General features: G+C 48.6%; 1 protein-coding gene across 2 annotated transcripts; it reads left to right on the forward strand.

Annotated features, from left to right (window-relative positions):
* Window positions 1-3729: 3729 nt before the first annotated feature.
* Window positions 3730-27396, forward strand: LOC134399261 (sialidase-3-like). Of its 2 annotated transcripts, none has more exons than XM_063127217.1 (3): window positions 3730-3955; window positions 21653-21883; window positions 26332-27396. In XM_063127217.1, exons 1-3 carry the CDS (start codon window positions 3749-3751, stop codon window positions 27379-27381), a joined length of 1488 nt encoding a protein of 495 aa, XP_062983287.1. In that variant the 5' UTR covers window positions 3730-3748; the 3' UTR covers window positions 27382-27396. The 2 variants fall into 2 exon arrangements, with proteins under 2 accessions (XP_062983287.1, XP_062983288.1); XM_063127218.1 differs by lacking the exon at window positions 3730-3955 and adding an exon at window positions 19831-19890.
* The last annotated feature ends 489 nt before the right edge of the window (window positions 27397-27885 follow it).

Below are 27885 nucleotides of genomic sequence, written 5' to 3' on the forward strand. Positions count from 1 at the left end.
ATCCAGGACAAATAAAAGGAAGGACTTCTTCACACAGTCCATAGTTAAATGATGGAATTCACTACCACAAGATGTAGCGACGGCCAACAATCTGGAGGGCTTAAAAAGGGGGTTGGATAAATTCCTGGAGGTGAAGGCTATCAATGGCTAGTAGCCCTGGTGGTTGTGTGCTATATGGTTGCAAGAAAGGCAAATGCAACAGTGCGATATGGCTGCAAGAAAGGCAAATGCTATTTTGGGCTGCATTAACAGAAGTATAGCTTCCAAATCGCGTGAGGTACTGGTTCCTCTCTATTCAGCCCTGGTAAGGCCTCATCTAGAGTATTGTGTCCAGTTCTGGGCTCCACACTTCAAGAAGGACGCAGACAAGCTGGAGTGTGTTCAGAGGAGGGCAACCAGGTTGATCAGGGGTCTGGAAACAAAGCCCTATGAGGAGAGACTGAAAGAACTGGGCAGGTTTAGCCTGGAGAAGAGAAGATTGAGGGGAGACATGAGAGCACTCTTCAAATACTTAAAAGGTTGTCACACTGAGGAGGGCCAGGATCTCTTCTCGATCCTCCCAGAGTGCAGGACACGGAATAACGGGCTCAAGTTAAAGGAAGCCAGATTCCAGCTGGACATCAGGAAAAACTTCCTGACTGTTAGAGCAGTACGACAATGGAATCAGTTCCCTGGGGAGGTTGTGGGCTCTCACACACTAGAGGCCTTCAAGAGGCAGCTGGACAACCATCTGTCAGGGAGGCTTTAGGGTGGATTCCTACATTGAGCAGGGTGTTGGACTCAATGGCCTTGTAGGCCCCTTCCAACTCTGCTATTCTATGATTCTATGATCTCCAGTATTTGAGGCAATAAGCCTGTGTGCACCAATTGCTGGGGGACATGGGTGGGAGGGTGCTGTTGCACCATGTCCTGCTTGTTCATCCCTGGCTGATGGCTGGTTGGCCACTGTGTAAACAGAGTGCGGGACTAGATGGGACCCTTGGTCTGATCCAGCACAGCACTTCTTATGTTCTTAAAAGAGGGCAGGGCTCCTGCAGCTTTAACTGTGGTGATGAAGAGGGGATTTCACCAGGTGCTGCATGCGTACAAAAGGACACCTGCTGAAATTCCCTTTCCTATACAACTGCTAAAGATACAAGAGCCCTGCCCTCCTTTCCATAGGGTCACCCCCTAGACTGTATTTCGAACTTGTCAGTGTCCATCTTCCCCCAATGATCACAATGCAGACGTAATCTGTTACTGGAATACATAAACCGATGGTCAGACAAAGCCTGAGTCTGCCAGCTCCCTAGGTTCACTTATGCTCTGCTTAGCTACTGCTTACACATCGGCTGATTCCCCAAGAATCCCAAAAAGCCTGGGCTGGGAAATAAATAATTCTCCAAGCGCGTGGGGAAACGTGCCGCAGGTAAGGAGGCGAGGGCGGGGTTTCGGGCGGGGCTCATGCAGGTGACCCCCCCCCTTCCAAGTCCAAAGGGTGCTGAGTCGCCTCTTTCGCCCCCGGCTTTCTTCTCCCCGCCCCTTGGGGCTGATCCTGCCCGCCGAGCCTCGCCCCTCCCCCAAGCGCCCGATCCTGCGATCTGCACGGTGAGTGAAGGGGGTGCTCCCCCCACCCCAAGAAAATTTTAAAAGGAGAGCCTTCAGACAGGCAGGTAAAGGGGAGGTGGGGTCCCGCGTGTGAAGCGAGGAGGGAGGAAAGGGCAGCTTCTCAGATCCTGCCTTTGAAGTGAAAAAAAAACCCATCCCCGGGGGGGGGGGGCGCGCGCGGATTGTGCCTTTTCCCCAGCCCCTTGATCTTTCTTATTCCCCCTCCCGACCCCCCACCCCAGTTCCTCTCGTCCATTTCCAGCCCAGCAGAGCCCCCAACCCCTACACGCAGCCTGCCCACCGCATTAGGACGGCGCCGGGGATGCTGCGGTGCGTGTGCGGAGCCGGGGCGGGAGGCGGGGAGGGCAGAGGGATGCAGAGAGGGACCTATGCTGGAGGGAGCGGTGGGGGTGGGGGTGGAGTGGGGTGGGGTCCGGGAAGTGTCTTTAGCGTGATTTCTTCCCCCGTTTCCTTTCAAAGAGGAAGCGAGGTGGAGTGTAATAATTGTTCTCAGGGTGCCACGCTTTTGATTTTATATATATATATATATATATATATATATATATATATATATATATATATATATATATGGAAGGGGGGCCTCTAAGGCCATCGAGTCCAACCCCCTGCTCAATGCAGTGATCCACCCTAGAGCGTAACTGACAGATGGCTGCCAGCTGCCTCTTAGAAGCAGAATAGTAGAGTTGGAAGGGGCCTCTAAGGCCATCCAGTCCAACCCCCTGCTCAATGCAGGGATCCACCCTAGAGCATAACTGACAGATGGCTGCCAGCTGCCTCTTAGAAGCAGAATAGTAGAGTTGGAAGGGGCCTCTAAGGCCATCCAGTCCAACCCCCTGCTCAATGCAGGGATCCACCCTAGAGCATAACTGACAGATGGCTGCCAGCTGCATCTGGAATGCCACGACTGTGTGTGTGTGTGTGTGTGTGTGAGAGAGAGAGAGAGAGAGAGAGAGAGAGAGAGAGAGAGATTGTCTTGTTTATAGAAGAACTTTGCTCCAGAAGAAAAAAGACATCCATGCCCAGTCTGCAAAACTATTTCAGTGGTGAGGGGGTGTTGTTGTTGATCTAAATGCCCCATCCGATGCCTGTTTAGGCAGAACACGGTCCTACAACCCCCAGCTTTCCCCAGCCAGTTTACCCACCTCTCCGTCTGGATTGAGGCAGGGAACAACCCAAGCATAAAATACATAAAATACTGATTAAAAACTTGGTAGACACTGTTTAAAAACCGCTAAAAGCATACTACGACTTATTTCTGTATAAGCAGGGCTTGGGTTGCATCCTTATAGAATCTATCCCCCCCCCCTGCTGCCACCGCCCAAAATAAATGCTTTCTGAAGGACAGGATCCTCACTCCCCCCCCCCCCCCCCCGCACACAAGTGGTTCTTCAGATCTGTCTCCCAAATTCATCATCATTTCTTCTCTTCTCCAACGCTCACTTCTGCAAAGAGTAGGATCCTTGAGTTGGAAGGGGGGCATTTAAGCCAGGGAGTCCAACACCCACCCACCCCTGCTAAGGGAGGTGATCCATTTTAAAGCATCCCTGCCAGATGGCGGTCCAGTCTCTGCTTGAAGACCCCCCAGCAACCGAGAGCCCCCCACCTCCCTAGGAAGTCAGTTTCAGGGAGGGAGAGTTTCGGTTTAATCAACACGTGGCGTAATTGTGGGGGTGGTAAAAGACACAGAAGACTACACATCATGCTTAGCTGTTTTATTAGCTATTGTTGACTCATGAAAACAGTTTTTCTTTTCAAGGAATAGCTGCAGGCAGGAAAGGTGTGAAACTTTCAGTCCCAGAGCAACCCCCTTTCTTTTTGGGTGGTTCAGGGGGGGGGGACGTGGGCAGGGATGGAAACAGATTTTAAATAAAAAACAATTCCCCCCCTCATTTTTTCTGTCCCCCACCCCACCCGGCCTTCACATCTCTACACATCATTCAAACTTCACATCCACATTTTGGGTTTTCAAGGGTTGTCCCCACCCCTTCTGTTTCATGAGGCCTCGTTCGCTTCTCAAAATGAACCGTCCGCTGTAGTGATTCCAGCCGAGATGGTTTCTAGAAAATTGTGCACCTTTGTATTCATTTGCCCTCCTTGTTTGCTTCTGTCCTTTTAGAATACCTCTGTCTTCCTCATCAACATGGGTGAAGCTCATTTCAGCACCAGGAAGGTGGCTCTTTTCCGCCAGGATACATCTGGAGGCCTCACCTACCGCATCCCAGCGCTGCTGTACCTGCCCCCCGAGTCCGCTTTCCTGGCATTTGCGGAGGAACGCTCAACGCCCAGAGATGAAGACTCCAAGTTCCTGGTGATGAGACGAGGCCGGAAGGAAGGAGCATCCGTCCAGGTGACTTGGGGTGGGGACAGCAAAGACGCTGTGTGCTGGTCTTGGTCTTGTGTTGTTTCATTCTGCCTCCTCTGCCATGTTGGAGTTGGATTCCTGCAACAAAAATATTCATAGAATCATAGAATAACAGAGTTGGAAGGGGCCTACAAGGCCATCGAGTCCAACCCCCTGCTCAATGCTCAATGCAGGAATCCACCCTAAAGCATCCCTGACAGATGGTTGTCCAGCTGCCTCTTGAAGGCCTCAAGTGTGGGAGAGCCAGCAACCTCCCTAGGTAACTGGTTCCATTGTCGCACTGCTCTAACAGTCAGGAAGTTTTTCCTGATGTCCAGCTGGAATCTGGCTTCCTTTAACTTGAGCCCGTTATTCCGTGTCCTGCACTCTGGGAGGATCGAGAAGAGATCTTGGCCCTCCTCTGTGTGACAACCTTTTAAGTATTTGAAGAGTGCTATCGTGTCTCCCCTCAGCCTTCTCTTCTCCAGGCTAAACATGCCCAGTTCTTTCAGTCTCTCTTCATAGGGCTTTGTTTCCAGACCCCTGATCATCCTGGTTGACCTCCTCTGAACACGCTCCAGCTTGTTACGCCAGGAGTCTGGGTGGGTAGAAACTATCCAAGAAACTACATTTTAAAAGAACCAGCCAAGAAATAGAAAAATAGAATCAATAACATAGCAAAGAACTTGGTGAATTATGAACCTCCCAGAGAGCTTCGGCTATTGGGCAGTATAAAAATGCAATAAATAAATAAATAAATAAATAGACAACAAAGCGATTTTGGAGTCAGGGTGGTGGATAGTTATCTCAACCCATTTCAATCTGGATCCTGACCAGCGGCACGTCTGCATGAAGGGTTTGCCTCGGGGTGGCTTTGCAGTAGGGGGTACGTCATCTACATGACGCAGCTGCCATTGCGAGCCATCCGGGGGCAAACCCTGGAAACTCCGCTCCAAAAAAGTTGGACACTTACCATGACTTTTTTTGGCAGCAGAGCCCATGGCGCCTCCTGATTGGTCGCTCTGGGCGGCCCCACACCTCTGGAGAAGTAAAAAAAAAAATGCAAGGGGGAGGAAAGGAACAGGTTGTTCCTCCTCCCTTTTTTAAATTGTATTATCTATATCTGCGGAGCTCTGCAGATACAGATAAGAAAAAGAAATGGGAACGACGACGTGCAGCCGGAGGGAGGAGACGTGGTTCGCCAGTCCCTTTCACGTCCTCCTCTGGCTGCCTCATTCCTTTCCCCCCTCCTGTTTTTTATTTTTATTATCTGTATCTGCAGAGCTCCGCAGGTACAGATTTAAAAAATTGAAAAAAAGGAGGGGAACAACTTTGTTTCTCTCCTCCCCCCTCATTTTTTTAAAAACTTTTCCAGAGGCGCAGGGCCAGAAAATTCACACTTGCCTTCCTTCCTGTGCAGATGTGCCAATGTGCCGCCGTAAAGAGGGGGGCCAGGTTATAGAACAGCTTACTTAGATGCCCTGGTTGACAGATTATCTTTTTTTAAAAGCTCAACAGGGGCAATTAATCTCTGCCAGCTCTGCCTTGTGGGCTCTCCCACAGTAGAGGCCTTCAAGAGGCAGCTGGACAACCACCTGTCAGGGATGCTTTAAGGTGGATTCCTACATTGAGCAGGGGGTTGGACTCGATAGCCTTGTAGGCCCCTTCCAGCTCTACGATTCTATGATCCTCACAGTGTATCTCATACTGCAGATCACAGTATTATTTTCCACTGGTTCCAGTTTTCCATTGGGGTGATGGTAGTTCCAACTCTTTCTGTCTGATTACATGTAGAAGTCCATTCTTCGGGATGCTGCAGTTTGACTCTTAAGTTCCCCTGGCCTTGCACCCATTTTATTCAACATCTGCATGAAGCTAGTGACAGAGGCTATTTTGCATCTGCTGGCCACACCCAGCTCTACGTTTCTCAACATCCAGCTGCTGCTACCTCTTCCCTAAATCTGTGTAGAAACTAAAAGCAGGTGGATGAGGTTGAACAGGTTGAACCTGAATCCAGGCTCGTCATAAGTGTTGTTAGAACACCACAGATTTTGGAGGGCCGAGGATTTTGTGTGGAAGATGTAATTTCCCCACCAAGAGGTTCAGAACCTGGGAGTTAGTTTTGACCTAGCCATGATTTTTTGGATAAGCTGGTTGCTATGGTGGCTTCCCTTGCTGAGCTGGGCCTGTTTCTTTCTGCACAGCGAGGACCTTGAAACACTAAGCTGAGTGCCATAGCAGAATATGCACATGCCAGAGACATCTGGGGATGGATGCCATATGTTAGGGTGACCATATGACTGGATTTGCCCGGATTTGCCTGGGGTTTTGATGGCAAATCCAGGAGGGGGAGGGGAAATCCGGATTTTTTTCAAAGGGCAGCTCTAATGGGAATTAACAAAAATGCTTATAACTCCGTCATTTTTTAAGATAAAGACATGAAACTTGGCACAATGGTAGCTCTTAGGAAGGGCTTTAGTCATACCAAATTTGAAACAGATCCGTTCATCCATTGGTTTTTAAGGAATTTTTTAAAAATTGAGGTTTTAAAATTATTATTTTTAAAATTGTCATTTTTAAAGATAAAGAGATGAAACTTTGTACCATGAAAGGATTTAGGTAGAGCTTTAGCCATACCAAATTTGAAACAGATCCGTTCATCCATTGATTTTTAGGGATTTTTTTAAAAATGAGGTTTTAAAATTATTATTTTTAAACTGTCATTTTTAAAGATAAAGAGCTGAAAGTTGGCACCATGATAGCTTTTAGGTAGAGCTTTAGCCACATCAAATTTGAAACAGATCCGTTCATCCATTGATTTTTAGGGATTTATTATTTTTAAACTGTCATTTTTAAAGATAAAGAGCTGAAAGTTGGCACCATGATAGCTTTTAGGTAGAGCTTTAGCCATACCAAATTTGAAACAGATCTGGGGCCAGTAGCAAACCCTGTTAACAACAACAGCAGCTTGCAATGAGTGAAGATACAGTCAGAAAAGATATTTGAGGGAAGGGGAGAATGTAACACACAGAGTATAGCAAAAGCTTCAAAGTACAGCAAAACCTACAAAAGTAGGAGTGAGTGAAGTTAATTTCAGATACATTGAATCTCTCACTTGTTCTTTATTTCAGTGATTTTAACATTAAGATGTTATGTAGAACAGATTTGTCTTAAATGTGTGCTGTAAAATCAGACATGTGACCAAGGCTATGTTCAGGTGGGCACCCCCCCTTGGTACTGGACACGCCCCCTTGGGGTCGACCATGTTGTCCACCTTTTTGGTTTCCAAAATATGGTCACCCTACCATATGTAGGTGTTTCTGTGCAAATGCTAGACGCCGCCAATCCAAAGTAGGAGAGTGGGAGTGCTTGGTTTTAAAGGAGAACCTAGATATAGTGGGCATTATGGAAACCTGATGGAAATGAGAGGACCAGTGGGATGCAGTAATTTCTGGATGTAAACTCTACAGGAAGGACAGGGAAGGGCGTACTGAGAGTGTTGTTGCTCTGTATGTCAAAGAAGGCATAGTGTTGAACAGAACACCTAAGTGGGTCAGACTCTTCCACAGAAGCGGGCCCCACGATTAATTGTGGAACCCGTGTGGTGTAGTGGCTAAGGTGCTGGACTGGGAGTTGGGAGATCCGGGTTCTAGTCCCCACTCGGCCATGGAAACCCACTGGGTAACTTTGGGCCAGTCACAAACTCTCAGCCCAACCTACCTTACAGGGTTGTTGTTGTTGTGAGGATAACATGGAGAGGAGGAGGATTATGTACGCCGCCTTGGGTTCCTTGGAGGAAAAAAAAAGGCAAGATATAAATTCAATAATAAATAAAAATAAAAATAATTTAGTACTAGGAATGTGCTATCCAGGAGGCTAAGGGTGACCTTGAGATGGAAAATGAAATCAGGGAGGCCTCCAAATGGATGTAATAATGGGAGAATTCAGTTCCTCTCACATTGACAGAATAAACGCATGTTCCAGTCACGACAAAGGGGTTAAATTTCTTGATGCCCTAAAACGGACTGTGTCCTAGAACAGTTTGTCGTGGAACTGATCAGAGGGGGGGGTGACCCTAGATTTCATCCTAAGTGGTATCCCATAGGACCTAGTACAACTTGTAAATGTCATGGAAGCAACTGGAAGCAGTGATGACTGCGCTGTCAGATTTAATATATATTTATGTGGGAAATTGCCAATGATGAGGCAGAATGGCCAGTGAGGGAGGGGGTTTGGAGGGGGGCGGAGGCTCACCTCACCTTGGTAAAGTGGAAGGAAGGAAGGAAAGGAACCTCTCGTGCAAGCACTGAGTCATTACTGACTCTTGGAGGGACACCAGCTTTCGTTGACGTTTTCTTGGCAGGCCTTATAGTGGGGTGGTTTGCCGTTGCCTTCCCCGGCCGTTATTACCTTTCCCCCAGCTAACTGGGTACTCATTTTACCGACCTCGGGAGGATGGAAGGCTGAGTCAACCCAAGCCGGCTGCCTGAAACCAGCTTCCGCTGGGATCGAACTCAGGCCGTGGGGAGAGTTTCGGCTGCAGAAACTGCTGCTTTACGGCGTAGGGCAGATTGGCTGTGTGCTGTAGAGAACCCCAGTGGTTAACCACACGATCTTCCTCTTATTCTAGTGGGGCCCGCAGGAGTCTCTGATGACAGCTACGCTCCCAAACTACCGCACTATGAACCCCTGCCCTGTGTACGAGAAGGAGAGTGGCGCCGTGTTCTTGTTCTTTATCTGTGTGGAGAACCGAGTCACAGAAATGCACCAGATCAGGAGCGGGAGGAACGCCGCCCGGCTGTGCTACGTCATCAGCCAAGATGGCGGCCGCTCATGGAGCCAGACGACGGACCTGACCGAGCAGGTGATTGGAGACAACTTGAAGAACTGGGCCACCTTTGCTGTGGGGCCAGGCCACGGGGTCCAGTTGAGTTCCGGGCGCCTGGTGGTACCAGCATACGCCTATTACATCCACAGGCGTTGCTTTGGTCACTCACTCAGCTGCTCGCTGAAACCTCATTCCTTCACTTTCTACAGTGATGACGGTGGGCGGAACTGGCACCGGGGCTGGCTCCTCAAGAGCTTGCCGTCTTCGGAGTGCCAGGTCGCCGAGCTGCTCGGCCCGGGTGACAGCCGCGTGTTATATTGCAACGCTCGCAGTCATGGGTTACGGGCTGAAGCCTTCAGCATGGATAGCGGAGACAGTTTTGCAGAAGTCTTCCGGTCCAAGGAGTTGCATGAGCCACCGGGTGGCTGCCAAGGAAGTGTGTTGAGTTTCCCGTCCCCGCTGGAGCTGGGGGTTCATCCCTCCTCAGCCTCCCATAAGAGCACCGCATCGTGGCTGGTTTTCTCCCATCCCACGAGCAGACACAAGCGTGTGGATCTGGGCATCTACCTGAATACTTCCCCGCTGGAAATGAATTCCTGGAGAGCGCCCCGGCTGCTGTACAAAGGGCCCAGTGCCTACTCAGACCTGGCTGTATGCAACGAAGGAATGTCGCTGGTGTTTGGCTGCCTGTTTGAGTGTGGGGTGTCCAACCCTTATGAAGAAATCGCCTTCCAACTCTTCAGCGATGTTGAGCGATGAAGAGCCTGGGCGAAGACTGGTCTTGAGCCGCTTTCTCCCTCAGAGTTGCAGCTGCCCCCGATTAAACTCGAGAATATTTATCATCTAAATATGGACACGGGAACCTGCTAATTTTCCTCTTCAGCACACCTTTGTGCAGGGTGACCAGGTGGAAAGGAGGACAGGGCTCCTGTAACTTTAACCATTGTATTGAAAGGGGAATTTCAGCTGGTGTCCTTTGTATGCATACATAGGGTGACCCTCTGGAAAGGAGGACAGAGCTCCTGTATCTTTAACCATTGTATTGAAAGGGGAATTTCAGCTGGTGTCCTTTGTATGCATACATAGGGTGACCCTATGGAAAGGAGGACAGGGCTCCTGTATCTTTAACAGTTGTATGGAAAAGGGAATTTTAGCAGGTGTCATTTGTATATAGAGGGAACCTGGGGAAATTTCCTCTTCATCACAGCAGTTAAAGCTGCAGGTGCCCTGCCCTCTTTTAAATCTGGTCACTCTAGTATAGTTCCTGCACCTTTAACTGTTGTGATGATGACAGAATTTCACCAGGTTCTCCATATTTACCAATGACACCTGCTGAAATTCCCTTTTCTCTGCAACTGTTAAAGATACAGGAGCCCTGTCCTCATTTTCATATGTTCACCCTATGCATGCAGCACCTGGTGAAATTCCCTCTTCATCACAACAGTTAAAGCTGCAGGAGCTATACTTGAGTGACCACCAGATACAAAAGAGGGCAGGGCTCCTGCAGCTTTAACTGTTGCAATGAAGGGCTTTTCCCAGGTGCTAGGTGCATACAAGTGACACCTGCTGCAATTCCCTTTTCTATACAACTGTGAAAGATACAGGAGCCCGGTCCTCCTTTCTGTATGGTCACCCTAAGTCTTTGTGACGTCATGGCTTTACAAAATGGCTGCCGCCTCTAAGGTAATGCTAAACACACCCTACTTCATTGGAAAGAGCACAGAAAACCTCATAATTTTACACAATAGCCGTTGCCTTAGTTTCACGGGGCCCAGATCAGATATAGAAGCAGTACGGAACTTCTGGTCACTTAATCGTACCTGATGGGTTCCCCAAACCTGCATGTGAGGCATTCAATCGTAAAATAAATACATTTTAAACGCAATTAAAAATGCAGCCAAACCAGCACGCAACCGACCAGCTTACGTGCCAAAACCCTGCTTGAATAAAATAATATTGCCTGCCAGTGGAGGGACGGCAGGGAGGGAGCCAACACAGCCTCCCTTGGCAGGGAGTTCCAAAGCCTGGGAGCAGCTACCAAGAAGGCCCTCACCCTCCTTGATATTAAACGCACCCCTGATGATGGTGGTACTGAGAAAAGAGCCTTCTCTGAAGATCTTAAAGCCCGGGCTGGTTCATATGGGACTAGAACTGTGAGCGTTTATCACATTGGCTTCTCTGGTGCTTTCTTCACCTTGTACTTCAAAGATGAAAGTTTCCAAACATTTCATTTCATTTCATTTCTTGCATTTTTATACCGCCCAATAGCCGAAGCTCTCTGGGCGGTTTACAAAAATTAGAACAACAATATTTAACAATATAGTAATCAGCAACATCACAATAATACTCAAAAATATACTAAATACAAGTTCACAGCAAAACAAACCAGATAAAAAGATAAAAAGAAAAGAAAGCTTGGTTGGAACAGCATTTCTCCCCCTGAAGCAGCACCTCTCTTCAGCTCCAGCCCTGTTTTTTAAAGCCTCCAGGTGGGGGGGGGAGGGGAGCAGGTAGAATAGCTCACCCTTGGTGGAACAGCGCCTCTCCCCCTGAAGCAGCACCTCTCCCCAGCTCCAGCCCTGTTTTTTAAAGCCTCCAGGTGGGGGGGGAGGGGAGCAGGTAGAATAGCTCACCCTTGGTGGAACAGCGCCTCTCCCCCTGAAGCAGCACCTCTCCCCAGCTGCAGCCCTGCTTCTAAAGCCTCCAGGTGGGGGGGAGGGGAGCAGGTAGAATAGCTCACCCTTGGTGGAACAGCACCTCTCCCCCTGAAGCAGCACCTCTCCCCAGCTGCAGCCCTGCTTCTAAAGCCTCCAGGTGGGGGGGGAGGGGAGCAGGTGGAACAGCTCACCCTTGGTGGAACAGCATTTCTCCCCCTGAAGCAGCACCTCTCTTCAGCTCCAGCCCTGTTTTTTAAAGCCTCCAGGTGGGGGGGGGAGGGGAGCAGGTAGAATAGCTCACCCTTGGTGGAACAGCGCCTCTCCCCCTGAAGCAGCACCTCTCCCCAGCTGCAGCCCTGCTTCTAAAGCCTCCTGGTGGGGGGGGAGGGCAGCAGGTGGAATAGCTCACCCTTGGTGGAACAGCGCCTCTCCCCCTGAAGCAGCACCTCTCCCCAGCTGCAGCCCTGCTTCTAAAGCCTCCAGGTGGGGGGGGAGGGGAGCAGGTAGAATAGCTCACCCTTGGTGGAACAGCGCCTCTCCCCCTGAAGCAGCACCTCTCCCCAGCTGCAGCCCTGCTTCTAAAGCCTCCTGGTGGGGGGGAGGGGAGCAGGTAGAATAGCTCACCCTTGGTGGAACAGCACCTCTCCCCCTGAAGCAGCACCTCTCCCCAGCTGCAGCCCTTCTTCTAAAGCCTCCTGGTGGGGGGGGAGGGGAGCAGGTAGAATAGCTCACCCTTGGTGGAACAGCACCTCTCCCCCTGAAGCAGCACCTCTCCCCAGCTGCAGCCCTTCTTCTAAAGCCTCCAGGTGGGGGGGAGGGGAGCAGGTGGAATAGCTCACCCTTGGTGGAACAGCGTTTCTCCCCCTGAAGCAGCACCTCTCTTCAGCTCCAGCCTTGCTTTTAAAGCCTCCAGGTGGGGGGGGAGGGGAGCAGGTAGAATAGCTCACCCTTGGTGGAACAGCGCCTCTCCCCCTGAAGCAGCACCTCTCCCCAGCTGCAGCCCTGCTTCTAAAGCCTCCAGGTGGGGGGGGAGGGGAGCAGGTGGAATAGCTCACCCTTGGTGGAACAGCGTTTCTCCCCCTGAAGCAGCACCTCTCCCCAGCTGCAGCCCTGCTTCTAAAGCCTCCAGGTGGGGGAGGAGGGGAGCAGGTGGAACAGCTCACCCTTGGTGGAACAGCGTTTCTCCCCCTGAAGCAGCACCTCTCTTCAGCTCCAGCCTTGCTTTTAAAGCCTCCAGGTGGGGGTGGGGAGCAGGTGGAACAGCTCACCCTTGGTGGAACAGCGCCTCTCCCCCTGAACATTGAAAGGAAACGCTGGCCAGCAAGTAGCCCATTCTTGCTGAAACCTTAGAAGCGGAAGGTCTGCTAAGCAGGACTTTAGGGGTCCGGCTGTGACAGTGACTTCAGCGCCCTCCTCAATTTTGCTCTTCTCTGTCCCCATGGGTGTTATCCTGGAAACTGCTGACCTCTTCCAATTTATTTCCTTTTACCTTACACATGGCTGGAAACCACCTGGGCACCAGAAAATGCCATGCTGTGGCCATCTTTTCCAAAACTTCAACCGTTTCTATCTTCAAGGCATCGGATTTTTAGCAAAGTAGCCATCCAGATTATTTTTCTAGCCCTGGAGGTCTCAGTGCTCCATCCTTGTGCTAAAATTTTTACATAGGACTGATGTATATATACCTGATTTACACCCTGTCTTTCCACCAAGGAAATAGTTCTCAAAGCAGCTCACAGTAAAAACTGTTGGTATCTGCCGGTGTATGGATGCTTCTGCAACGTTGGAAGCAGCCAACCTGGCTGGAAATGTATCATAGAATCATAGAAAAGCAGAGTTGGAAGGGGCCTACAAGGCCATCGAGTCCAACCCCCTGCTCAATGCAGGAATCCACCCTAAAGCATCCCTGACAGATGGCTGTCCAGCTGCCTCTTGAAGGCCTCTAGTGTGGGAGAGCCCACCCCACCCCCCTAGGTAACTGATTCCATTGTCATACTGCTCTAACAGTCAGGAAGTTATTCCTGATGTCCAGCTGGAATCTGGCTTCCTTTAACTTGAGCCCGTTATTCCGTGTCCTGCACTCTGGAGGACTGAGAAGAGATCCTGGCCCTCCTCTGTGTTACAACCTTTTAAGTATTTGAAGAGTGCTCTCATGTCTCCCCTCAATCTTCTCTTCTCCAGGCTAAACATGCCCAGTTCTTTCAGTCTCTCTTCCTAGGGCTTTGTTTCCAGACCCCTGATCATCCTGGTTGCCCTCTTCTGAACACGCTCCAGCTTGTCTGCGTCTTTCTATGAGCCCTTTCTGTATTTACTATGAACTATGAGCCCTTTCTGTATTTACTTCTTGATGCCTATTGGATGGTGGAAGATATCTAAAAGTTGCATGGAATAGACTCTCCTTTGCCATCCCTTATACCAGTTCTTATAAATATAAGGTTTATTAAAACACACACACAAGGAATAAAATCACAAGCACAAAGATAACCATATCAAAGAAAACTTCTTATAACTTGTTCAACTTGGATGCAAACCAGACATTAATCCTAATGTTTTTCTTTCATATGTTTGTAATTATGATATTTCTTATGCCATTTTATAAAGCTTATATTGCTAAGAAATTATAGATGGATAGATAATGTCCTTTTCCTGAAACCTCTCGTGAATGCCAAGGCTTTTTTTTTTCTGAATGGGTGCGTTCCTGGGGATGCCTGCATTGTGAGATTTTAACGGTGAGTCCCCACTTGTGGAAATAAATGTTAAAACTCCAAGGGCATGCTTCTGGCGGTTCCACATAGACCCGTCTTGCGATTGGAGTCTACCAGGGAAAGGGCCTTCATTGTGGTGGCCCCCCTCCTATGGAATTCCCTGCCACTGGAGGTCAGGTAGGCTTCAACTTTGTATTCCTTCGGGCACCTCCTGAAAATGTAGTTATTCCAGAAAGCCTTCTCTTAACAACCAGCCATGGCTTATTTTGCACTTTGTTTCTTTTAAAATGTACTTTTAATGTGATTTTATTCTGAATGGGGAGCGGTATATAAATATTGTAAATAAATAAAATAAATAAATAAAACTGCGTGTCTGTTGCTTTAAGAAAGACAAAAGGAGGAAAATACGTGTACGGCTAATGGGCGTGGCTACAGGAGGGGAGGGGCTATAAGGCTCAAAGGATGCGCAACATAGATGTAGAAAAATGTAGACGGACTTACACTTCCAGATGGATTTGAATTTTCGCTCCGTAAGGAAAGAAGCGCAGCGTTGTCTGCAGCGCGCAAGGCTTCTCCGCATGCAACACAATGGAGCCCTGGATTTGGGCTGGCTGGGGATGACTGGGGTTGTAGTCCAGCATGTCTGGAGGGCGCCAGGTTGGGGGGAGGCGATTGGGTGGTATAGAAAAATCAATCAATTAGGGTGACCATACGAAAAGGAGGACAGGGCTCCTGTATCTTTAACAGTTGCGTCGAAAAGAGAATTTCAGCAGGTGCCATTGTTATGCATGCAGCACCTGTTGAAATTCCCTCTTCATCGCAACAGTTAAAACTGCAGGAGCCCAGTCCTCTTGACCAGCTACAAAAGAGGGCAGGGCTCCTGCAGCTTTAACTGTTGTTGTTAGATCAATGTTCTTTTCACCCAAGGATGAGATCCAAACAGCCCTTAAGCACGACTCCACCATTCCAGCGACAGAGGGTTCAAAAGCGCTTTATTGATTAGTAATCAAGGCCTGGTCTCTTCAAAGGGAGCAATCAGACAAAAGACATAGGGAATATGGTACAGTATTAAAGCTTTCAAGGGGCAGGGCCCAGTAGCAGCATTAACCAATCAGAATGTAACACCAGAGCCCCCCCTTATCTTCTGCAAAACATTCCTTTGCAACAGTAAGTTGCTCCAAGTTAACTTTTTGCCTGGAGCAATGAAGCTATTGTTTTGGATAGATAAGACAGTTACACAGGAGACATCCTTGAAGACGCCCTCGGGTACATGACATTTCGCTTGGTGTGCAATGGAGATTTTACAGTTCCTGTTAAAAATGGAGGTGGTTATGCTAACATTTCCCCCCTTTAAAGCAATACAAAACTTAAGCTTGCTAGCTTCCTTTAGATCATCTGTGGCTAAGGCTTCACAATACAAATACATTTGCTGGTGGATTACAGATTTTGCAAGACTTTTCACAAGAGACAAAATACAGGGAAGGCAAAAAGCAAGGATAAACAAAAATCATTACAACAAAATACAATGCAAGAAATCCCTCTTTTAACTAGTCCATATTGGATAACTAGTGAGCCATCTAAATAGATCATCAGTGGGTGGTTCAACTGCTTAATGAGGAAGGCAAATTGATAACAGTCAACAAAGAAAAGGCTGAAGTGGTTAATTCCTACTTTGCCTCGGTCTTCTCCTAAAGCGGGTCTATGACTCCCTCCTGGAAAAAGTGAAGCAGAAGTTGAGGAGACAGGATTGCAGTTTGAGATTGATAAAGAAATGGTCAAAGAACACCTAATTTCCCTGAATGAGTTTAAATCTCCAGGGCCCGATGAACTGTATCTAAGAGTAATGAAGGAGCTAGCAGAAGAACTCTCAGAACCCTTGTGTATTATCTTTGCAAAATCATGGAAGACGGGTGAGGTGCCGGACGACTGGAGGAGGGCTAACGTTGTCCTTATCTTCAAAAAAGGGCAAAAAGGAACCTGGGAACCTGGGAACTACAGACCAGTCATCTCTGGGAAAATTCTGGAGCAGATTATAAAGAAGTCAATCTGTAAACACCTTGAAATCAATGCAGTGATTACTAGATGCCAACATGGATTTGTCAAGAGGTGTAGGGAACGCTGATCAAATTTGCAGATGACACAAAATTGGGTAAGACAGAAACAAACTTCAAAGTGATCTTGATAGACTGGAGTGCTGGGCTGAAAACAACAGAATGAAACTTAATAGGGATAAATGACAAGTTCTACATTTAGGGAATAGAAACCAAATGCACAGTTACAAGATGGGGGACACTTGGCTCAGCAATACTACAAACGAGAAGGATCTTGGAATTGTTGTAGATCACAAGCTGAACATGAGCCAATAGTGCAATATGGCTGCAAGAAAGGCAAATGCTATTTTGGGCTGCATTAAGAGAAGTATAGCTTCTAAATCACGTGAGGTACTGGTTCCTCTCCATTCAGCCCTGGTTAGGCCTCATCTAGAGTATTGTGTCTAGTTCTGGGCTCCACAATTCAAGAAGGATGCAGACAAGCTGGAGCGTGTTCAGAAGAGGGCAACCTTCCTGACTGTTAGAACAGTGCGATGGTGGAATCAGCTACCTAGGGAGGTTGTGGGCTCTCCCACACTAGAGGCATTCAAGAGGCAGCTGGACAACCATCTGTCAGGGATGCTTTAGGGTGGATTCCTGCATTGAGCAGGGGGTTGGACTCGATGGCCTTGTAGGCCCCTTCCAACTCTGCTATTCTATGATTCTATGATTCTATGAACCAGGATGATCAGAGGTCTAGAAACAAAGCCCTATGAAGAGAGACCGAAAGAACTGGGCATGTCCAGCCTGGAGAAGAGAAGATTGAGAGAAGACATGACAGCACTCCTCAAATACTTAAAAGGCCGTCACACAGAGGAGGGCCAGGATCTCTTCTCAGAATGCAAGACACGGAATAACAGGCTCAAGTTAAAAGAAGCCAGATTCCGGCTGGACTTCCTAACTGTTAGAGCAGTGCGACAGTGGAATCAGTTACCTAGGGAGGTTGTGGGGTCTCCCACACTAGAGACATTCAAGAGGCAGCTGGACAACTAACTGTCAGGGATGCTTTAGGGTGGATTCCTGCACTGAGCAGGGGGTTGGACTTGATGGCCTTGTAGGCCCCTTCCAACTCTGCTATTCTATGATCCTTTGTTAACTTTCATTTACAACTAACGTAGGGCTCTAAAAGTCCTTGGGTAGAATCATAATATGTGTACACAATTCTGAACCTTTAATTATCTTATATTTTGGCTTGTGTGGTGATGACAAGCTTTTGCAAGGCAGGAAGATAAGCGTTTTGCAAAGAACATTTGGCAATTGTGGAACGAAGCCAAGTCACTTATGAGTGGTAAAAGACACAAATCCTTTCTTAAAAACATTTGCTCTGGCAATTAAAGAAACACTTGGAACTACTAAAGTAACAATTATCAAAATTACAGCTACACAATCTTCACACACATGTAAGCTCATTAGTTTGTCAAATTTAACTTTAGTGTCCTTTAAATGTTGGGCTGAGTACTTTAGGTTGCTCCATGCTTCGCCTGTGTTGCTGGTGGCTTCCCGTGCACCAGAAGGCAAATGACCTTTGCTTTGCCTGTGTCCTCCTGACACAGGGGATGCTTTATTTTAGAACAATGTGTCCATTTATCTGTCTCTTAATAATTTCACTTACAAGTACAAAGCAGCAAGGGCTTTTTCAATTCTGGGGTCCTACTTTTAAGCAGGTAGGCTGAAACAAGCAGGGTTCTTCTAACGACAATCTCTGGAAAGGTGCAGGTAACGATGGAGCTGAAAAAGAGAAAACTGCAGGGCAATTACATATTCTTGGAATAAAACATTCCCCTATTCCTATTTAATTTTTTCCTTGTTCCCCCACTAAACATTAGTTCAAAATGAAACAATTTAAGACCTTTTCTGACTTTAACAATGCAATTGGAAATACATCCACCCATTTCAAGGAAATTTCTAATTTAATTTTTGCTAGGGTCTCTTTTCAGGGTCCTATTAACTCTATCTGCCTACCAGACTGGAATCTTCATGAGATGCCAGCCTATTTTTAGGACAAAAGTGCCATATTCTACACTACCTAAGAAGTAAAATAGCTTTCTAGATCTGATTTAGATCTAGTTTCAGGTTTCAGGCCTGAACAAAACAGTAGGTGTTCAGAAAAAAACCTGAACAAAAACAAGTAGGCGTTCAAAAAACTTTTATATTTCAACAAAGTCAGTCTGGATTCTTAAAAAAAAGATAACAAGTCCATGTCTGCAGGGGCTTTTCTTTTGATGCATTTACAAATGAGGCCAGTAAAAACAATTCACTGAGCATTTATATTCTTTGGCTGATTCAGGTCTTTAAACAGGGAGGTCATGATGATTCTTGGCACATCAGGGGTAACAAATCCCATCTTTCTGGGTTCTCGAAAACTTTGAGTTATTGTGCTAATTCCAAGTCTTCTTTTTCATAAGGTGGATTCAAATACTGAGAAATGGGCTAGCTCCAATCATGGCAGCACGTTTGTAGACAAATTAGCCAATTCTTTTGGCAACATCAGGGCTTCTAACAGATCAACTGTTAATTCTCCATGGGTCACTGCTCTATGGGCAGTCACAAATCTTCTTTCTTTCCAAATCTGTCCATGTGATATTTTGAATCAGTAAATATAGTCTTTTGCCTGAAACAAGAATCAGGGCTTCTGTGCATACTACGAGTTCAGCTGCTTGTTGTACAATTGTAGCTGGATCCATCGGTAAACAACTCGAGGTCATCATATAGGTCTGAGCGAGGTTTGGTGCCAAGTTGCAAGACTTCAAGGCATTCATGCTCTGGAACTTCTTCTTTGTAGTTCAGGTATCAAGGTGGCAGGATTCAATGAGGCGAGCCAATTAAAAAAAATTGCTTTAATAATTTCACATTGTGATAAAGAGGGGATTTCTCCAGGTGCTGCATGCATACAAACGACACCGGCTGAAATCCCCTTTTCTATGCAACTGTTAAAGATACAGGAGCCCGGTCCTCCTTTTCATAGGGCCACCCTAAATCAATCAATATGGAAAAATAGTGTTAGGGAGCGGCAAGGCTGCAACTAGACAGCGCTGCAGTTTATGTTGCCGGTTAGATAGGGTGCCCACATGGAAAGGAGGACAGGGCTCCTGTATCTTTTAACAGTTGCATAGAAAAGGGAATTTCAGCAGGGGTCATTTATGTATGCATGCAGCACCTGGTGAAATTCCCTCTTCTTCACAACATTTAAAGGTGCAGGAGCCCTGCCCTACTGATGAGATACAAAAGAGGGCAGGGTACCAGCAGCTTTAACGGTTGTGATGAAGACGGAATTTCACCAGGTTCTCCATATATACAAATGACAAATGCTGAAATTCCCTTTTCTATGCAACTGTTAAAGATACAGGGGCCCAGTCCTCCTTTCCATAAGGTCACCCTAGGTTAAAGGCAGGGACTGGAGTTGACAGAGAAGAACTTCACGAATCCTCCTCTTCACTATCAGTCTAACACAAGTCTACGGCTCCGCAGAGCTCCAGCCTCCTTGGTTGGCTGCTCCGCCCCGGGCTTCCTCGCCCCTCCCACAGCTTGCAAGGGCAAACCAGGCCGCTCCCCGCCCGGACACACGCGCCGCCCCTCTCTCGGCTACGCTGCATGTGTGGGGCTGATCCAGCTCCCCCCACAAATGCTGGGCCCGTTTGCACTACGAGGAATCCGTTGCACAGTGAGTTATTGCGGGGGGGGGGGTTAAAGAAAAGGAAAGCCCCTGGGTGGGTGCATGCAGAATAATCACACCCCCTTGCTAATTAACTTTGGGAAATTGCCCTCATTTAAAAAACAACAACTATTGCCCTCATTTAAAGAAAAGATGGGGGGCATGCAGAATAATCACACACCCTTGCTAATTAACTTTGGAAAATTGCCCTAATTTAATAAGACAGCAAGAGGGAATCTAAGATTGTGCATTATTATTATTATTATTATTATTATTTCTATGTGTCACTTAACTATATGATCACATCAACCACCCCAGGCCCATAAGGAAAAGGGGGGTGGCGGGGTGGAAAAGGGGCCCTGATCCCTACTCTCAGCAACTTCCCAGAACAGCTTTTTCCAACCTGCCGCCCTGTACTGCTGGGCTAGCCCTCTGAGCTGAAATGTCGCATGCATTCAGAGCCTGGGTTTTGAGAACACAGAAACCTTGCTCCTGCTGGATCCCTTGTCTTGCTCCTTTTAAGGTTATGAGGACGGATGTTGCATCTCAACCGTTAAGAACATAGAATCATAGAATCATAGAAAAGCAGAGTTGGAAGGGGCCTACAAGGCCATCCAGTCCAACCCCCTGCTCAATGCAGGAATCCACCCTAAAGCATCCCTGACAGATGCTTGTCCAGCTGCCTCTTGAAGGCCTCTAGTGTGGGAGAGCCCACAACCTCAACAGGCAACTGATTCCATTGTTGTACTGCTCTAACAGTCAGGAACATGGGGAGACCATATGAACAGGAGGACAGGGCTCCTGTAGCTTTAACAGTTGTATAAAAAAGGGCATTTATTTATTTATCTGGATCTCCCAACTCCCAGTCCAACACTTATTTATTTATCTGGATCTCCCGACTCCCAGTCCAACACTTTAGACACTACACCACACTTTCAGGAGGTGTCATTTGTATGCATGTAGCACCTGGTGAAATGCCCTCTTCATCACAACAATTAAAGCTGCAGGAGCCCTGCCCTCTTTTATAGCTGGTAAAGAGGGCAGGTCTCCTGCAGCTTTAACTGTTGTGATGAAAAAGAAATTTCACCGAGTTGTGAGGAAGAGGGAATTGCACCAGGTGCTGCATGCATGCAAATGACACCTGCTGAAATTCCCTTTTAAAGATTCAGGAGCCCTGTTCTCCTTTCCTTCTGGTTACCCTAAACATAGAAAGCTGCCCTACGAGTCAGACCACAGGTCCCTCTGGCTCAGCATAGTCACGCTGACTGGTAGTGACTCTTCAGATGAGCGTCTAAAGCAGGTCACAAAATGTTTTCAGGATGCAAAATAGATTTATTGACAAGAAGCCTGATGTGTTTTGGCCAATCCTTTCTTCTGAGGCCTTCTTCAGGAGGTAAAAAATGTCTGCAGAATTTCTTCCAGCAAAAATACTGTCTCCTGAGTACAGTACTGGAGTCACCAATGTTTTGTATCCTGAGAATGTGGTCTTAGCTAGACCTAAGGTTCGTCCCGGGGTCGTCCCTGCCTGCTCCCGGGATCTCTTGTGTGTCATTTAGATGCACAGGGATGACCCCGGGACAATCCCGGGATAAACCTTAGGTCTAGCTAAGGCCTAAGTTTCTCTTCTTTGTGACCTCAAGGGTTGTGGACAGAATTCTTTCCCTGCCAGGGGGTTAAGCCTGGGTTCTTGTGCAAAGCACGGATTCTACTACTGAGATATGGTTCTTCCCTTTTCTTCTGATCTTCTTTTCTTCCCCCCCCCCCTTCCCAGAACATTTCTGCATGCCCAGAAAACATGGCTGAGGCTCAGGCTGTCTCGGGGAAGGTGACTCTTTTCAGCCAGAAGAAGCGAGGGGGCCTCACCTACCGCATCCCAGCGCTGCTCTACCTGCCCACCGAGTCCGCTTTCCTGGCATTCGCAGAGGAGCGCTCCTCGCCCAGAGATGAAGCCGCCAAGTTCCTGGTGATGAGACGGGGTCAGAAGGAAGGAAACTCTGTCCAGGTAGAAGTCCTTCCTGTAGCGCAGCCTTCCTCAACCTGGGGTGCTCCAGATGTGTTGGACTGCATCTCCCAGAATGCCCCAGCCAGCTGGCTGGGGCAATCTGGGAGTTGTAGTCCAACACATCTGGAGCGCCTCAGGTTGAGGAAGGCTGCATGTAGCGCGTGTGCAAAAGTAGCGGGGCTATTTTTCAGTTCGTATTTTATCGTTTTAAAAGGAGTGCCTGTTCGTACAATTAAATATTCTTACACATTCCCCATTTCCATAAATTATGGGAAATTGTAGTGGGGGCACTGCAAGGCCTGAGCAACTCCAGGAGACTCAGGGGTGTCATTGTAAAATTCGTACCCCTGCAAAATGGAGGGCCAACCCTTGGTGGAATGCACAAATCACAAAGAAGCTGAGGTCTAGTCAATTGCCTGTACTGTCATCAACATCATCGGACAAGTTAATTCAAACAAAATCAATCGTGCCAGTAGAACAATTCCAACTTTAATTTGAGGTTGGGGCATGCTGAAGCCGTCTTGCGTTCACCCAGTAAAAACTGCTTTGACTCCCGTCTTCATAAGTGGCTCTTAGACAACATGTGCTTTTCAACAAGTGTTTTTCAAAAGTCACCCGCAGAAATAATAGGCTTTAAAATACTGGAACCTCCAAGGTTAGAACATAAGACAGGCTTCTGCAACGTGGCGTCCTCTGGATGTTTGGATTATAACAACCAACTTCCATAGCCAGCAGGCTGGTGTAAAGAATAGAAGCAGGCCCGGCGCTGCCATAGAGGCAACTCAGGCGGCGGCCTAGAGCGCCAAGCAAAGGAGGGCGCCGAACAGTGCACCCGGAAGCTGCTCTCCGAGAGCAGCTTCCAGGCGCGCTGTTCCAAAGCCGCTGCCTCGGCCGCCGGCCGCCCCCAGCATCCTGGCTCCTTCGAAGCCAGGACGCTACGGTTGGAGGCGGAGGCTTCAGTACGGCGCGCCAGGAAGCCACTTCTGGGCGCGCTGCTTCAAAGCCACCGCCCCGCCACCCAAACCCAGAATGCTGGCTTCAAAGCCAGGAGCAGGCGTGGAGGGGGTGGGGCGGAGGTTTCAGTACAGCGCGCCAGGAAGCCACTTCCGGGCGTGCTGCTTCGAAGCCTATGCCCCGCTCCCCAACCCCAGCATCCTGGCTTCAAAGTCAGGAGCGGGCGGGAGTGGGCGAGCGAGGGGGAGAGCGGTAAGTGAGCGAGCGGGTGGGCGGGCGGGCGAGGGGCGGCGGCGAGCGGGTGAGGGGGGCCTGTGAGTGAGCGAGTGGGCGGTGAGCGAGCGAGCGAGCGGTGAGCAAGTGGGGGGGCAGGCGAGCAAAGGGGGAGCAGTAAGTGAGCAGGCGGGCGGGCGAGGGGGGTGAGCGAGCGGGGGCGAGGGGACGGGGCGGGTGAGCAAGGGGGGCGAGAGCGGGGGGGGCAGGGCGGAGGATTCAGAACGCGCCTGCCTAGGGCGCAATATAGTCTGGCGCCAGCCCTGAATAGAAGGTAAGGGTTAATGACTTGCCATTCAGGCTGTGTAATTAATAGGTGAGGAGCATATATATAAACACCCACACCCACATGCACTAGCTGGCTTAAGTAATTTGAAACGTTGCTGAGAACATAACACAGATGCATTTGGCTTAAGTCCCAGTATATGACAGTGGAAGCAAAAGGGAGAAAAAGTGCTGTTCCTGCATCAAATTCCCAGAGAGCATCTGTTGCATTCCCTGCAAGGCTGCACTCCATTTCTTGGCTAAATCCAGCCAAGGCCTCTGGGCTTTCTGCTCCCCAAATTTAAGCTACCCTAATGCTTCTCTGCGCATGGCTGCTAGCTGAAAGGTGTCGCCTTCCCAAACTCATGGGTGTTGAACTTCAAAGGCAAGAAGTTCCAGAGAGAGAAAGTTCCAGTCATCATTTCTCAGGCATGGAGTATCCATTGATCATCTCTCAGTGTCTCTACATTAAGGGAAATCACATAGTTTACCTGGGGTCTTTGTACTTCCCGGTTCTTTCACGCGATTGTTATGGGCTGCATTACATGGGAGGAGAGGGGTGATCACGTGCTTTGAATTGAATACTTCCCCTCCCTTCACTTCTGTTGAGACAGTACCTTCTGGTGGTGGGAGATCCCACTTTTTTCCAGCTATTACCACTTTAAAAGTGGTTTCTTTTCATACTGGGATTTCCAGGGGATACTATGGAAGACATCCCGGTCATTGATGACATTGTGTAATTGACCTGAAAACTTCCATGAGTGGCCAACCATGAGCGTGTAATAAATCGCTCATTTATAGTTGCCTTCTGACTATCAGCAAGCAAACAATTTAAGGATCCCAGTATCCAGAACAAAATATTATAATGAGGCACAACATGAATCGATAAAAACAGATTCCAGCTGTGAAAGCATAATACTACACTTAAAAATGCAGAATTCTGCCATCTGAATACAAATAGGCAAACTTATTTGAAAAAATATTATCCTGCTTTTTCTATAATGAACCAAAGCTGATTTTTACATGGTTTTATTAGCTTCCGCAAGACCTGGGGAAGGACCACAAATCATGCGGAGAACGGGAGCCCCACTTTTCTCCGGCTGCCCTTCAGCTGTGACCCCCTTCACAATGAGATTCCTCTGGGATTCCACAGTCTACAACATCAGCATCATTGTAGGAATGCAGTCTGAATTTTGGGGCCTGCAGCTGCTGAACGGCGCTGCCCTTCTTCAGGGCATAATCTGAGGGACGCTTTTACTCTGGCGTTGGGCAGGGAATTGGAGCACTATTTAAAGCAGGCCTGAAAATAGAGAGCATGCTCATTCCAGACTGTCTTGCCTTCCAAATTAAAAAAAAAATCTAACGCTTTCTAGGTCAGGGACGCCAGGTTTACACTTCCCCAAAGCGTGTGTGATTATTATCTGCACGCGTGGTTGCCTGCGATTTTCTAAACAGGAATTTTGTGAAGAGAGACTGAAAGAATTGGGCATGTTTAGCCTGGAGAAGAGAAGGCTGAGGGGAGACATGATAGCACTCTTCAAATACTTAAAAGCTTGTCACACAGAGGAGGGCCAGGATCTCTTCTCGATCCTCCCAGAGTGCAGGACACGGAATAACGGGATCAAGTTAAAGGAAGCCAGATTCCAGCTGGACATCAGGAAAAACTTCCTGACTGTTCGAGCAGTATGACAATGGAACCAGTGACCTAGGGAGGTTGTGGGCTCTCCCACACTAGAGGCCTTCAAGAGGCAGCTGGACAATCATCTGTCAGGGATGCTTTAGGGTGGATTCCTGCCTTGAGTAGGGGGTTGGACTGGATGGCCTTGTAGGCCCCTTCCAACTCTGCTATTCTATGGTTCTATGATTCTTGAGCAGTACGACAATGGAATCAGTTACCTAGGGAGGTCGTGGGCTCTCTTCCACACTAGTGGCATTCAAGAGGCAGCTGGACAACCATTTGTCAGGGATGCTTTAAGGTGGATTCCTGCATTGAGCAGGGGGTTGGACTGGATGGCCTTGTAGGCCCCTTCCAACTCTGCTATTCTATGATTCTATGACAGACCTGTTTGGAAACACCTTAGTGTGGAAGGCGGCCTCTAATTCAAAGCTCTCTTTTGAAATACAGGAGAAGGATCAAAACATTTGATCGTTTTGGTGGCGGGTTTCGGGAAGCGTACTGGAATGCATTCTGGGAGTGTTGGCTGAGGAGCGTCAGTTTCCGGATTAGGTCAAGGCTAAAGTCCTGTGCAGGTGTTGGTTTGCAACATGCATTAGGGTGGGTGGGTGGGATATAGGGGAGCACTCTTGCATGGCCAGCACAAAGGTCTATATAACATGAAGGCTGAGTGGGGTGCAGGGGTGTCTCCTTGTAAACTCATATTCCACTCGCCAGCTTCTCCCCAAACTCCCATTGGCCTCCAAGCCAGGGGGAGGAGTTTAGGGAGGGGAAAAGGTGGGGTCCGTGGAGGGAGCTGTAGCCTCCACAGGCCAGGTGAGGAACCTTCAGGTGTCCCATCCCTGAGACAGGGGCTTATAATCGCATTCAACTGAACACACTTACATTACTTATTTATTTATTTTTATTTTAATCCACCCCGAACCAATGTTCTCTGGCTGGAATAAAAAAAATGTTAAGCCGCTCTACAGAGACCTTTGTGCTCAAGGTGTGAAGGTTTCTGATGAGGCCAGGGGCGTGGGGGGCAAGATTAACCACATCCCCGCCCCCATTTTAGCCCTACATGTGTTGCAGGTGAAGGCCTGCATCGAGCTTAAGTTTCCCAGGATGCATTGCTGTGGCCACACTGACCTTGGGGTTGGCCCTCTCATGATTTGTGTTCCTTTGTTGGCAGCCGTGAAGATTAAGCCCTTTCAGTAGGCAGCTGTGTTGTGTCCCATTCTCCCATAGGGAAAAAGAAAACCTATTCACTATTTTGGTCTTGCTTTCTGTCTTGTTCTAGTGGGGTCCTCAGGAGTCCCTGAAGACTGCCATGTTGCCCGAACACCGCACCATGAACCCTTGCCCGGTGTACGACCAGAAGAGCGGCAGAGTCTTCCTCTTCTTCATCTGCGTGCAGACTTACATTACGGAGGGGCACCAGATCCGGACAGGGAGGAACGCCGCCCGGCTGTGCTACGTCTTCAGCCAAGATGGCGGCCGCACGTGGAGCCAGACGACGGACTTGACCGAGCAGGTGATTGGAGAGGACTTGAAGAACTGGGCCACCTTTGCTGTGGGGCCGGGCCACGGCCTGCAGTTGAGCTCGGGGCGCCTGGTGGTTCCGGCGTACACCTACTACATCCACAAGCGTTTGTTTGGCTACGCGCTTTCCTGCTGGATCAAGCCCCATTGCTTCACTTTCTATAGTGACGACGGTGGGCAGAGCTGGGGACGGAGCCAGTTGCTGGAGACCTTGTGGACGTCGGAGTGCCAAGTGGCTGAGCTGACTTGCCCGGATGATAGCCGAGTGTTGTACTGCAGTGCCCGCACTCTGCACAAGTACCGGGCTGGGGCCTTCTGCAAGGACAACGGAGACCAGTTTGTGAATCCCTCTTTGTGCAAAGAGCTGTATGAGCCGCCCCATGGTTGCCAAGGAAGCGTAGCGAGTTTCTCCCCCAGGTTGGATCTGAGCCAAAAGAAAGATGCAAGCAAATCGACTCCTCTGTTGGGCGTGGATCCCTCCTCAACGTCCTCCAAGAGCGCCAAGTCCTGGCTGATTTTCTCCCATCCCACACACAAACGAAAGCGCCTGGATTTGGGCATCTACCTGAATACTTCCCCACTGGAGAAGCATTGCTGGAAAGCCCCCTGGGTGCTGCACGAAGGCCCCAGTGGCTACTCAGACTTGGCCGTGTGCGAGGAGGGGGAGTCCCTGACTTTCGGGTGCTTATTTGAGTGCGGGGTGTCTTGCGAGTGTGAGGAGATTGCCTTCCGGCTGTTCACCGACGCCGAACTCCTGAGGAACACAGGGGAAGCCTTTTCTTGTGCAGCTTCTTCCTCAGAGGCCTAGCTGCCCAAAAATAACCTCGGGGATACGTAGCGCTCGAGGACGGAAAAACGAGAACTCGCTTTCCTCTCCTCTCCATCGCTGCTGGGTCATTGACTTGGTACAATGAGTCGTGGACTTGAGAAAATGGCCGCCACCTCTAGATGATAACAAAGAGGCCCTCCTCAGAAAAAGCACAGGTCTCCTGCTGCTGCTTCACACAGTGACTGAGACAACCAAAGACTGGTATACATTTCAAGCTTCCTCTTTCTTGCCATTTTACCTCAGGATTTGCATCCCATGACTAGTGGCTGTTGATCGTGGCTGTTGATCGTCTTGGCCTTGGGGCCTAGAATGTTCTATAGCCAGAACTTTGGGTATTGGCTTATCTGCTGCCTTCCGTTTTTGTATTTAGAAGAAGAAGCTTCCTAAAGGTCACAAGAGAATCGGCAACACCTGGCCAAATCTCAAACGCTGGAGATCTTTTCTTCTTCGATTTCCTCCAATTCCTCATGAGCGTCATCCTGG

Source organism: Elgaria multicarinata, chromosome 5 (assembly GCF_023053635.1).
Source record: "Elgaria multicarinata webbii isolate HBS135686 ecotype San Diego chromosome 5, rElgMul1.1.pri, whole genome shotgun sequence".
NCBI lineage: Eukaryota > Metazoa > Chordata > Lepidosauria > Squamata > Anguidae > Elgaria > Elgaria multicarinata.

Bases quoted from the DNA above. Each gene is read 5' to 3' on its own strand.
- LOC134399261 (XM_063127217.1), top strand. From the start codon at position 3,749: ATGGGTGAAGCTCATTTCAGCACCAGGAAGGTGGCTCTTTTCCGCCAG. The intron at 3,956-21,652 runs GTGACTTGGGGT...CCCCCTTCCCAG, and splicing joins AGGAAGGAGCATCCGTCCAG to AACATTTCTGCATGCCCAGA. The intron at 21,884-26,331 runs GTAGAAGTCCTT...GTCTTGTTCTAG, and splicing joins AGGAAGGAAACTCTGTCCAG to TGGGGTCCTCAGGAGTCCCT.